Source organism: Lepidochelys kempii, chromosome 3, assembly GCF_965140265.1.
Source record: "Lepidochelys kempii isolate rLepKem1 chromosome 3, rLepKem1.hap2, whole genome shotgun sequence".
Classification (NCBI taxonomy): Eukaryota; Metazoa; Chordata; order Testudines; family Cheloniidae; genus Lepidochelys; species Lepidochelys kempii.
In genome coordinates, this window is record NC_133258.1 from 161,444,075 (window position 1) to 161,457,036 (window position 12,962).

Sequence of the window (12,962 nt, forward strand, 5' to 3'; positions counted from 1 at the left end):
GCTTGCTATTTTATTCTGCATCTTTTTGTCCGATAGTCAAATTACTTTTCAAAACCTGTTTTGTATATCCTCTATCTGCTTTTCTCAAAAATCCATTTATTCTTATTCGGAACCCTTGTCATAGCACTCACAATCATTTTAGATATAATCATGTAATTTCTGGATCCTAAATCCAGATTAGTTGATTGCTTACTATGAAAACTATATTAAAACAGTTCTGTGCAACTTCCTCCACTGTGACAGTTCAGATCCTAGCTTTCATTTGTCTCTAAAATCTTTATGATCCTTAACCTATTTTTAGTGGTCAGTTGAAAACTAAAGATAGCATGTCCTTGCCTTCAATTTTCAGTAAACAGCGTCAGATTTCTTATTTGTTGTTCAAGCTTATTTGAGCAATCATAGATGGATTTCCTGCATTCTGCACTTAATGGATTGGTCTGCCTTTTCTGCAGTGTACATCATTGTTACCTTGACTGCAAAGTGACTTGTTAGTCTTTGCCTTTTAGTAGTGATGTACAGAAAGCATTTACTGCATTAGTTTATAGCCTCTTTTTTCCTTTCAAATTTCAACCCTATTGCCTTTTTTTTTTACTATGACTCTTGTCTAGCATAAAATAGAACTCATTTTCAAACTTCTAAAACAGTTTCTGTTTCTGTCCCTGTGGTGGTCTATATTTCTAATATGTTTTTTACATGCATTATTGTTCTGTCTGCACCAATAGTATGTTAATCTTACCTGTGGACTGCTACACAGCATAAATAATACATAATTTTGAAAAAAAAACAGAAATTAGGATTTTTTTCTTCAGGATCTTTGAATAGAAATTACAGTGTACATGATTTATAAAAAGGCCCAGCAACTCTCTTTTAACTCACAATATGAATTGTGTATAATTTTACAAATATGGTTGTATTAGTATTTTGCATAATATTTTACCTCCTTATGTAATCATTTTTGAGTCTTAATACATTTTTAAAAATATATTTAAGTTATTAAAATATATTAATAAGACTGGCAAGATCTGATGGGTCGTATAGAACTATTGTGGTATGTAATTTTAAACTGGTTGGCATGAATGCTTCATATTTTTATTTTCTGTTTCCAGTGAATGTGTAAGTAGTGCATTGTGCATTCCACTGGCAAGCCAAAAGAGGTAAGAATAGACTTTTTAGCAATTCAAGCTTCTGCCTTCAGATAAATGCATGCTAATCCTTTTAAAGTCAATGGAATTTGTGTATATTTGAGAGCAAAATTAGTTTTTTCCCCTTAATTTGTTTTGTTTTTTTATGGGACAGGAGCTCCACAGGCCGTCCTGACTGGACCTGCATCGTGGTAGGTTTTACCTCTGGCTACGTCCGTTTCTACACAGAGGTGAGTCTTCTTTCAAAGTTCAGTTGCAAAGTAATGATGTATTGCTGTAACTTGTAAACTTTTATTTCTGTAGAGCATACTGCAAGCCTTTCGTAAGCAAAGGTGAATTAGTGAATAAATATTCATGTTAGTTATTCTTTCTTTCTTAGACTGGAGTCCTACTTCTTGCACAGCTCTTAAATGAAGATCCTGTCCTGCAGCTTAAATGCAGAACCTATGAGGTTCCAAGACATCCTGGAGTCACTGAACAGGTGGTGTAGCAGGCTATTTCAAAAGTAAAATAGTATTGTTTCAGTATGTGGCATGTTTCTTTCCTACGTGAATCCACTAGTGTGTATTTAATAGTTTTTGACAGGTGGAAGATTGACCTGAGCAAGAGATTAGGGATATGTCATTGTAGAAGAATCCTCAAACCAGCTAAGTCATAAAGACATAGACAGGAAAGCAGTATTTCTTTCCACTTATTTTTTGAGGCGTATGTTTAGTCCCAAAGCTGAGAGAGACATTGAATTACTGTATCACTTATGTAAAAGAGGGCTTCATTTGTTGCCTGTGTTTTCCTTTTATGTGTGCAAAATATAGTAGTAGTATGCTTGTGGATTTTCAAGGGGAATATGCAGCTTGGCAGGTTCCAAGAATTGCATGGTGCTCTAGCAGATGACTTAATGTTCTTTTATCTCTCAGTAAGATTACTCTGGAGACAGCTGAAAAGTGGGGGAAAAAAAAAAAAAAATACCTCCAAAGAAAAAAGTTGACTATTTTGAAGGTAGTCGTAGGAATCTGCATTCTATTATGCCGTTTCCTGTACAGGGATCTTTGTAGAACTTTGTTCAACTTTGTGGAAAAGCCGACCATTCTGCAACATGAAAAAAACTAGGAAGTATTACAAAGTTTATCTTTATACAAGTGTTCTTCTATGATAGTTTAGCATGATGTGGGCCCAATTTTGACATATGGAGGTTTTAACAAGACATCTAAATCTTGCAGATGGACATTTGGGTATATAAAATGGACCCAGGTGCCAATTTAGACCCTACTATAGATATAGGATTTGGGTCATAAATCCTTTGATATTTGCACTCTAGATAGACCCATACCAAGGCAACCTTTACGAGTTGCAACAACTTGTATGTTCTCTGCTTAAACCCTTAAAATATAAATAGATGAGGGGCATGAAGTTCAGTGAAAGCAGACAAAATGTAGACTGTAAATACAGAACTGCGTTTGTATTTGAATAATTGTTAATTGTATGCTGATATGTCGGATGGTTCTTTAAACTTTTCTTTGTTGCTGCATGATATTCCATTGTGCAGAGTCTGTTAGAAATGAACTGTTCAGACAAAACACTTGTTACCTTGTATTATTTACAAAGCTTTCCTTCAGAGAGGAGAAGTGCTAAGTTGACATAATGATGGTGAAAGTGATTGTCTCCTTTACCTCATTGTTTTTAATAAAGAATGAAGAACTGAGTATCCTGTATCCAGCAGCAGTTGTGACAATTGATGGTTTCAGCCTCTTTCAGTCCCTTCGTGCTTGTCGTAATCAGGTAGCAAGAGGTACGTCTCTGATAGAAGCTGTCTATTGCTGTGACCTACAGTAGTACTTGTACAGGCAGTCCTCGACTTTACGACCGACTTACGACGTTTCTGAATTGACACCCTGATTCGACTTACGACAATTGGTTTTGAATTTACGGCGCTCAGTCCTGCAATGGAGTGGATTGCGGTTCTGAGTTACGATGTTTCGACTTGTGACACAATTTTCAGGAACCGATTGTGTCATAAGTCCGAGGACTGCCTGTACTTACAGAAGTCTGTTTGTTACATTGTATGTTAATACAAAATCATTTAAAATTCATGTTAATTATATCAGACTGGAGTTGAAGCCAATATGGTTTGTCAGTTTTATACAGCTTATAGTTATGTGAAGGAAAATATTTTTGAGAAATGCACTTCCTCAGAACACAGCTTGCTTGAGGATGTTGACTGGAGAAGATTTGACTTGCTAGTACGCAGCCATCTTAGATGCACCTTATCAATGTCTAGAGGGGTCAGCACAGTGATCACTTAGTGATTTTTGTTTTAGTTGAGTGTGTTTCTTTTTATGAAAGGTTTTGAAAAGTACTGCTGTCATAACAGTGATTCTGCTGTGGGCAGATGCTCTTCATATTTTAATGGTTGATATCCTTACACTTTTAAGGGTATGTCTTCGCTACCCGCCGGATCGGCGGGCAGCGATCGATCCAGCGGGGATCGATTTATCGAGTCTAGTCTAGATGCGATAAATCGACCCCCGAGCGCTCGCCCGCCTATACTCCAGCACCTCAAGAGGCACAAGCAGAGTTGACGGGGGAGCAGCAGCAGTCGACTCCGTGGTGGAGACACCACGGTAAGTCGATCTAAGTACATCGACTTCAGCTATGTTATGCATGTAGCTGAACTTGCGTAACTTAGATCGATTTCCCCCCCCCCCCCAGTGTAGATCAGGGCTAAGATATGAAAAATCCTGAGGGCTGTTTTAGCTCTTTCTGTGAAGGAAAAATGCGTACTCTTTTTCAATCTTTTTGACAACCTGCCCTGCTGCTTACCTTGATTTCTTTTCTTATATCCTTGGGATGCTGGCTAATCCAAGTGTGCTGCACCTTGGGAACTGGTCAGTTTCCTGGGGTTAAGGAGAACCATCAAGTAATGGTGTGCTGGGTGAAGGGAGGGTTTCTCACTTCTGGGAGATGGGCTTAATCAAAAGCTTGCACTGAGTCCTGATTTTGCCTCTTGCTGTGCTCCAACTCTCTGTTGCCTGTTCTCAATCTCTGCCAGGAACCAGTGACACGGAATGGGCACATTGTTAGGCCAGGAATAGAGAGGAACCCTAATGGAGCTGCCAGCATGGGAGCATCAGGAATTGTGGGGCCAACAGCGCTGTTAGGTTAAGGCTGACACTGTGCAGGGAGAGGGCTGATTCCTCTGGGGCCCAGGAGAGGAGAGTATGTCCATGCAGGGCAAGGAAGAGTGAAGGCTCCCATCCCCTCAGCTAAGAACCAAGAGAGTCATTGAACAAGGTCAGGTGCCAATTCAGTCAGTCGCCCTAATGGCCCCACAGACACCCCTTGAGACCTTTGTGCAGAACTACACTGAGGACGGGTGTTCCTTTTTATACTGTGTCCCACCTGCCAAGGCATAGACCATAATTCTAGCTATAGCCACTCCTACCACCAAAGCATAGCCTTACTATTACTGTCTGAGGAATTATCACTCGTCACAAATGAGAGCAATTAGAACTAGCTGCACTTTAATGCTTGCAATAAAAGCACTCCAGTATCTTTCACGTGCTAATCCCTTGCATATGCGTTGTCCTAAGTTTGCAGACAGGTTGAGATGGGAGCATTGCTAGCAACTCAAGTATAATAAAGCATACTGTCGCATATCCTGTGAATGTGGATCTTTGCAGGACCTGCTTACTTATGTTTGGCACAAGATTGTCTCCCGTAATGACACTCACTACCAGGAGAAGGACCAATATTCTGGAACTGATGCAGAAACCATTTATTCAACCATAAATAACTGATAAGATAAATTATCTCCATTAATTTATTTTGGACTTTACAAATATAGCTGGATGTTGTGAACAAAATTTTGCTCCCTAAATTTTATTAAATGTCTTAATTTCAGCAAAATGGAAAAAATGGTCATATTCTAATTTTGCACAGCATGTCCTTTAATGTACTGTACAAAAAAGTCTGACAATGCTTCTATGAAAACCTATAGGTAAAGTTATCGTATGTAATGTCTTATTAATCACAATACAAAATGATTTTCCACTGGCATTTCCCTCAGTGTTCACTGTGTTGTAACTGATTATATAAAGCATTGTACCATGAGCTGACATGATACAATATTTAAGCTGACATGAACTAATAGCTTTTTACTTATGTCTCATTTTTTATAACAAATTGGCAGCCGCAGCATCAGGCAATGAGAACATACAACCCCCACCATTAGCCTATAAGAAGTGGGGTTTGCAGGATGTGGACACCATAGTTGACCATGCCAGTGTGGGTAAGCATTACCATTTATCTTCAGACATTCAACTGGATGAGACCTCTTTTGTCAGTGCTGTCAGACTAAGGGATTACCGTGCATGTTGGAGTATTGCTCTATGGTAACATTTGGATGGAAACGCATAGAGCTTAGCAGAAGAAGGTTAAAGGATGAGTTTAAGAGCATCAGAAGGCTTTGATTCTCCCATTAGAAGGAATGAGGAAATAGTGGCTGTGTATAGTCTCTGGTCTTCCTCTCTCTTTTGGAAGGGGGCAGCCTAATACTTAGTTTGAGTGAGATTGGGTCAGACTCCTATGTGGTGGATTAAAGGACTGTCTGGCAGGAAGGATAAAGACCTTGCCTGCAGCAGAGGGAGCAGGAAACTTAAAGGTTCAGCTGACTTATTTCCAGAGGTGACATAGCAGGCCTCTATTCTCTTTCCACACTATGGCTTTCTGGGGATATGAGGATGTTTGCTTGTCCCCAGGCCTCCATCACAGACAGGCAGATAGTTGAGGGAGGCAGACCAGGCCCCCTCTACTTGTCTTTGGAGAAAGGAAGGAGAGAGGTGGGCTGTGAGTGCCTGTGAGGAAGAAGGGCATGTGGGTATCTGGTGACATGTATGCCAGGTGGGACACATGGGGTGTATTATGCTGTTCCGGTTAGCCAAGTAACTTGTCAAATGCTGCCCTCTTTGATATTTGAGCTTCCTTCCCCTGCTGTTGTCACCGGGACAGGTCTCACTCCTCTGATCAGGAAGAGGAAATGGTCCCCATCATCACACTCCCCCTTGAAAACAAAAAATAAAAACGGAGACTTTTAAAATTAAAACAAATCACAAGTAGGTTTTTTTGTTGCATCTACTGGGTTTGTTTGGAATAAAAATGGTCAGTTGATTCCAAATCTTGGTATGTGGCTTTCTTACTAAACTGTATAATCAGTTTTAGATATCCAATAATACAGCTATATATAGTGTGCAAGAACCAGATGTCAGTGAAGTTGGGGCTTGTATTTTTCTAGAGTTATGACTGTTCGGCCAGGGATGCATGGGTAGACTTAGAATTGAAGAGCCTGAAATGCCCATTTGTATTGAGTTTACATGAATTTAAGTATTTTTTTTTCTGTATTAGGTATCATGACTCTGTCTCCTTTTGATCAAATGAAGACTGCCTCCAATATAGGTGGTTATAATGCAGCTATAAAGAATAGCCCACCTACTATGTCTCAGTACATTACTGTAGGCTCCAGTCCTTTCACTGGTTTCTTTTATGCCCTGGAGGTATGTATATATTATGAAATGGGCATGATAAAAGAATTAGTTTGTCCCAAGTGGCAAATGAGAGAATTAATATCCTTTTCTTTTCCATATATAAAAAAAGGCTATTTTTGAAGAATACTTCATTTACCCCAGTTTGTACAGGTTTTTTTCCTTCAGTCTTCAGAATTTACCTGTAATTGGGAAAAATCCCTTTGGGTTGGAATGGTTTCTTTGTGAAATGTGCTCCAGGCTCCTGCCATCCAAGACTTTAACTTTTTAAAAACCTTAAATAAAAAAAAAAAAAATTCAATATAGAAACATTTTTTTTAATATTAATTTTGTTAGTTGAGACTTTGTCTTCCACTAGCTACTCTTTTATGGTTAAGGAAATAAACTTAAAATAAGTTTTAGATCACATGTCATAATCCAATTTTCAAATTCTTTTGGATTCTGGAGGCACTTGGCCTTTGACCCTGTTATATGGAGGCACTGGGAGTGTTCTGTAGCCTGATGTCCTCTTGCCCCAGTTTGTGTTTTGCTTTATTTGTAACTATTATAATAGAGAATTAAAATGATTTTGCTTGCCATGACCCTTTCACAAAATATTTATGTACTATTTATGTATTGGTAAAAAAGCATGGCTATATTTATGTTCCTGTTTACCTTCTGTATATTGGAACATACAAGACAGAGTGTAATATCTTTATCTAGGTCAACAAGGTAACAAAACCAAAGCAATATCAGAATGTTGTGCAGCTAAGTTTTTGCAAAACATTTGTGAGAAAATGTACTTATTTTGGTGTCAATAAGGAACCCCCATACCACAGAACCAACTAGCTCTCCATGAAGCATCATAGACTGTAGTTTTTAGCCTCTGCTGTAGCACCACATACTGCTAAGCGACCAGAGGTTCTCAGCGGGCCTCTGAAACAACAAGCTGGGACTTGGAGATGTGGAATAACATCCTATTAGGGACACTGAATTGAGATCTTGCTGGACCTCTAGCTCCTTTCCTAGTACCGGGCCTATGAGGCCTGCATAGCTGAGATCATCTGTAGTTTTTCTACCTGACTGAGAAACTATCACTTGCTTGTATTGAAAATTAATGTGGATGATGTCAAATTTGGCAACATCTCTTTCAAGACTTTAGCTGCAGTGCATTTTTTTTTCCCCTCATTGCTGGAGTTAGTCAGTGTTTAGTGTGTTTCAGCACTTGAGTTCTCATTATGTAGTGATAAGAGAAATTAAGGAATTATCTTGTTGCTTTCTAAGAGTGCTTTTATTTTTTCCTTCAGGGTAGCACGCAGCCACTGTTGTCTCACGTTGCATTAGCAGTCGCTAGTAAACTGACTTCAGCATTCTTTAATGCTGCCAGGTAATGAAATGCAAAATAAAGTTTTGTTTTGATTTAGTTTTAACTTGCATGTCTTAAGTTGTGCAGTCATTGGCATTCTGCTGATCACTTTTTCTGTTGCAAGTGGCTGGCTTGGTTGGAAGAGTAAACATGAAGAAGAGGCTGTCCAAAAGCAGAAACCAAAAGTTGAACCTGCTACCCCTTTAGCTGTGAGGCAAGTTTGACACCTACTCCTCAATTCCTCCGAAGCTCTGTTCCTTGATTGTCTTGAATAGTTTTTGAAAGTGGTAATCTTGTGCTGGGATTTTTTTAAATGTGAGTTTGGTTTCAATTGATTTAATTTATAAATGGAATTAATTTAATGATCTCTACTTAGCTCTCAGCACGCATTTGTTCTCCTCCTCCCTCCAAAACAAAAGAGAACAAAACCCGCCTAGTTTAGCAGCAGGAGAATTACTGTTGAGTAGGTTAAGTGACTCAACAGAGCGGCATGAGCAATCTTGTAAATACTCTCATGGTACAAAATGCTTTGCATGCAAGGATGTAAAAGTTCCTTACAATAACTTACAGGCATCCTAATTTTACTGTTAGGGAAACAGGAGCACAGAGAGGGTGTGACTTACCAAGTGGTTCAGAAAAAGACAGCGGCAAATTGAGAAATTAAATCCAGTTCTCCTGATTCCTAGCCTCTGCCCTAAACACTAAGGCCATGCTGTGTCTCCAGGTATGCCCGGCTCTGGTCAGCAATAGAAAAGAATCAACAAGATTACCTGTTGCAGAGACACTCTGCATGCCAAGGCACTAGGGACATTAAACATACTTAGCCTGCTCTCTGAACTTTTACGGGACCTTTCATATTTTATCAGTTTATAATATGATTATACTATGACTTCCATGAAATTGCAAGGTCTCTAAGTAAATACAAGCACAACATTTTTAATAGCAAAATGCTCCTTCTATTTTTGTTAACAAAAACAAATCACCCATCCTTTCGGCATCCTAGAAAAAAGTATTTCTCTAATCCTGCAAAAGGTACTGTTCATAATTCTAAAGTAATTAACGTAGTGTCTTTTGATATTCGTTAACTGAGTGTTTGATTTCAGGTTTGGACTTCCAGATTCCCGGCGCCATGGTGAAAGCATATGTCTGTCTCCATGTAACACTTTGGCAGCAGTAACTGATGACTTTGGAAGAGTTCTTTTACTGGATGTTACACGAGGACTTGCCATTCGCATGTGGAAAGGTACATGTTGGTATATATCAAATCAGCAATTAGTTTGCGTGGAAATGGTGTGGCTGTTCAATTTGGCTTAGAATTCTGAGTACTTTGGCCTTTATCATGGCACTTATTGTTCTAATCTCTCAAACAGATTTAATATAAATTCAAGGGTGGCAGAATTATAGAACTGGACCTTAAAATATTATTGGTGGGATCTACAGTAAGGATTTAATCAACAGCCTCCGATGCTGAGGCTGAATTTCCCTTTCTAGACCTTACAACAGCATGCAGCAGCTGATCCAGTCATTCTCTTGAAGAGTTTTGAGCTTATTTATTCAAGATTTGTGCAGCTCTAGTTTCTTCTTTCTCAGTTGAGAGACGAAGCAACGGCATTTGGTTCCCCTACCTTAGACATCACAAAAAGGCCGAGAAAATCACTCGGAAGGGCAGACAGTTCCACTTGCGTACTGCTTTGTTGGGTCAGTTGGCATCTCTTGCTGGCTGTTCCAAGAGAGCGCGATCAGTTTCATCTCTCTGCCCCAGCTTTCCTGTGGGGAAGAGGAGATGCAGGCGTTGCCATCTCCAAGACTCCGACAGCAAGCACAGCCAGTATCACAACCGCCGGATAGGACTTGTAGAAGAACCTTTTTTTTGTAAAAACAAAAAACACAACAAACAAAAACCCTTCTTTCTGGACCCGGTTTCTGTGAAGCTACAAATATCTCTAGCAGCACTCTGTCCTCCCACTGCCCTCACAGTGCAAACACGAGTTTGGAAGATCCTTAGAGCACTAGTTACTTCAGAGGCAGTAAACTGTATTCCATATATGTCACTTCTCCCTTTCCCACTCAAGCTTACTTTGGCCCAGAGATACTGGCTTTCCTGAATTAAGTCTACAGGGAAAGCACGGTGGAATCTCATTTCTTTCCAGACAGCCGTTGTAATTGGCTCAATGCTGTGGAGAGGTCTAAGAAGGGAAACCAAAACAGGAGTCCGTCAGGAATGACAGAAATCAAATTTGCAAGCAAACATTCTCATATTCTTGTTGATGCACTGAGCACAAGTACGTGGGCTATGTACCGGAAACTCCACTAGAACTCAGGAACCTTTATTTGCACATTTCCCCCAGGCTGCTTAGCTTCTGTTTCAGCTACCGTAGCATAATGGTTGGAGTCTCCTTGTATCTCCTGTGCATTCCTCTCCCCTAGAGTTGGGGTTTCTCTGGTGCTTCTCTGTTAGTTCAGATATACCCACTCACCATTTTTCTCTTCTGTGTTACTGATCTTTCATGTTACTTTAACACCTTTCCATGATCAAGTTTTTTTTGTTTGTTTTGTTTCTTTACTATCTTTATTTTTTCAGTTGAATAAGCATTTACTAAACCAACAGTTTGGTCTGCCAGGTTTCCCAGCATTTACAGCAAGTTGCTTAAACCTGTTTATTAATAAAGTGTGATGTGAGCCATACGTGCTCAAGCTCTCTCTCTCTCTCCCCCTCTCCAAGTCCTTTTAGTTGTAAACTGCTAACAAATGTTTAACAACTGAATGTTTTGCATGCATTTCCTAGTGAGGTAAGGAGATAGTAAACTGAAATCATACTTTACTTTTCTCTTCACTTATTCCACAAACACTTTAGAAAGTTCACAATTACATTTTATTTCAGTTTTAAAACTTGTTTTGTGTGCTAATTGTAATGTGGCTTGGGAGGGTTTGTTGATGTCACTTGTGTATGCTGAATCCCACGTACTATCCTGGTGACTTGATCTGGGAAGGCATCCCTTTTTCTGTGTCAGAAAGAGCAATTGGCCCAATCAGTGTGTTAGGGAAGTAAATGTGAGTAACGATATTTAGGTTGGATAAGGGTGCTTATATTACTGTTAAATAGCATTTAGGTGGTCACAATAAAATTTTTGGGGAGGGCACAATAACCTTCCACCCAACACTTATATAAACCTTGTTCCAGGAGCAGGCAATTTTCAGTTGTGTGTGTTTGTGTAAACTAGTTGACTAATTCCTGTCCTTTCTTACAAAGGATATCGTGATGCACAAATTGGTTGGATTCAGACTGTGGAAGACCTTCATGAAAGAGAAGCTGAAAAAATGGTTTTTTCTCCTTTTGGAAGTACTCGAAGTCCAAGTAGAGTGGCTCAATTTCTTGTGATCTATGCTCCAAGAAGAGGAATCCTGGAAGTGTGGAGCACTCAGCAAGGACCCCGGGTTGGTGCCTTTAATGTGGGGAAACACTGTAGGTAAGAAATGCTTAGCATCTTGACATGATGACAAGTACGCTGTGCTAGTGGGATAAATAAGTGTGTAATAGACATATTCCTGCCTCTCAGGCAGTCGTCTTCCAGTGCCCACAGTGATGAGTGCTAGTAGACTGGTTTTGAATTGCTGACGATGCCTCTGATCCTTGCTTGAATGCAGCGCACAGTGCTCTTATTTATGAACAAATATGTTTCCTTTTCCCTCTCCACTGCTAACACCCCTGCTAATCTTTGCTGGCATAGATCACTAATTAGATATTCTGAAGTTTTTCATTAGTTGTGCTGGGTCCTGGCTACATGAAATTCTTCCTTGTGTCTTATACAAAAAATGCATGTTGGTAATTTCAGTCTTCATTGTCATGGCCATATCTGTGTGTTTGTTTCAGGTTGATGTATCCTGGCTATAAAATAATGGGTTTAAACAATATGATTAGTCAAGGTTGGCAGTCTCAGACTTACCAGATATGTCTTGTTGATCCAGTGTCTGGAAGCATAAAAACTGTTCATGTACCTTTCCATTTAGCATTAAGGTAAGGTTAGCTCCATTTTATATAATAATCTACCTTAACTGTCTCCTATCAAAAGGCTTCCGTTAAGAAGTGTTTGAAATTGTTTTTTAGTTCCAGAGGGCCAGAATTAGCTATTCTTTCTCATGCTGAGTAGTGCATTATTCCAAGAGTAGTCTCATGCACTTGTGTGGAGAAAGGTGTCCTCAGTGTGAGTAATGATGGTGGAATTTGGCCCTTGGGAAATGAAATGTCTGATTATTTTATGAGACGTAATACTTGAGTTTTAGAATAACTAGTAATTGTGTTCATTTTATGCCAGAGTGAACAAAAAATGTTTTCACCAATGATGTAATTCAGAAGTAACAAACATAAAATTTCAGTGTGTGTTTATATAAGATGTTTAAAAATCTTTTTCAGTGATAAAAAGAGTGAACGAGCAAAAGATATGCATCTAGTGAAGAAGTTAAGTGCTTTACTCAAAGCTAAAACCTCAAATCTGGGTAGGTTTCTCCTAAGTGTTTGTTGTTTCTTAATGTCTCACCAACTGAAGCACACAATATGTACCCTGTATCCCTAGTGTACGTGTATATCATACATATACACCTGTCGATTTTGCCATCTTTAATGTTCGTTAGGTGTAAGTGAATTTGTTTGCATATTGAAAGAAGACCTGCAAACTTACTATTCAAATGTATATTAAAATCAGGTTAGAATTGTGCTGAGTGCTTCAAAAAACTAGATTAAGAAGAGCGTTCAGTTAATGTTCGTTTCTTTATACACATCTGCAAAGTCTAGATAAGTCTCAAATTATCTGCCATGAGTCTGCTGGGGATGTTGTATTCACTATTGAGCTCCACAGCTGTCTGATCATGGGATTCAAATAATCCTTGCTTTTTTTTAACTATGTTCAATAGAATTAGGGATTTCTTAATACTATTTTACCAAGA

At 39.1% G+C, this 12,962-nt stretch overlaps 2 protein-coding genes across 5 annotated transcripts in view; one reads left to right on the top strand and one right to left on the bottom strand.

Annotated features, from left to right (window-relative positions):
- Positions 1-12,962, top strand: part of RAB3GAP2 (RAB3 GTPase activating non-catalytic protein subunit 2) — a 72,013-nt gene that overhangs the window by 29,636 nt on the left and 29,415 nt on the right. For 2 of the 3 annotated variants that reach the window (XM_073338849.1, XM_073338850.1), the window contains exons 5-16: positions 1,107-1,154; positions 1,297-1,372; positions 1,522-1,623; positions 2,829-2,928; positions 5,329-5,427; positions 6,540-6,688; positions 7,963-8,042; positions 8,146-8,235; positions 9,125-9,264; positions 11,272-11,488; positions 11,893-12,036; positions 12,433-12,515. In XM_073338849.1, coding sequence (XP_073194950.1) covers positions 1,107-1,154; positions 1,297-1,372; positions 1,522-1,623; positions 2,829-2,928; positions 5,329-5,427; positions 6,540-6,688; positions 7,963-8,042; positions 8,146-8,235; positions 9,125-9,264; positions 11,272-11,488; positions 11,893-12,036; positions 12,433-12,515 — 1,328 coding nt within the window. The remainder of the gene's footprint in view (positions 1-1,106; positions 1,155-1,296; positions 1,373-1,521; positions 1,624-2,828; positions 2,929-5,328; positions 5,428-6,539; positions 6,689-7,962; positions 8,043-8,145; positions 8,236-9,124; positions 9,265-11,271; positions 11,489-11,892; positions 12,037-12,432; positions 12,516-12,962) is intronic. The other variant, XM_073338851.1, reaches the window with a different exon arrangement.
- The window catches only part of IARS2 (isoleucyl-tRNA synthetase 2, mitochondrial), an 88,535-nt gene continuing 81,258 nt past the window's right edge, over positions 5,686-12,962 (bottom strand). For both annotated transcript variants that reach the window (XR_012158230.1, XR_012158229.1), the window contains exons 24-25: positions 6,859-6,951; positions 5,686-6,198 (exon numbers count right to left, since the gene is read on the bottom strand). The gene's annotated coding sequence lies outside the window, so the exon portion shown is untranslated. The remainder of the gene's footprint in view (positions 6,199-6,858; positions 6,952-12,962) is intronic.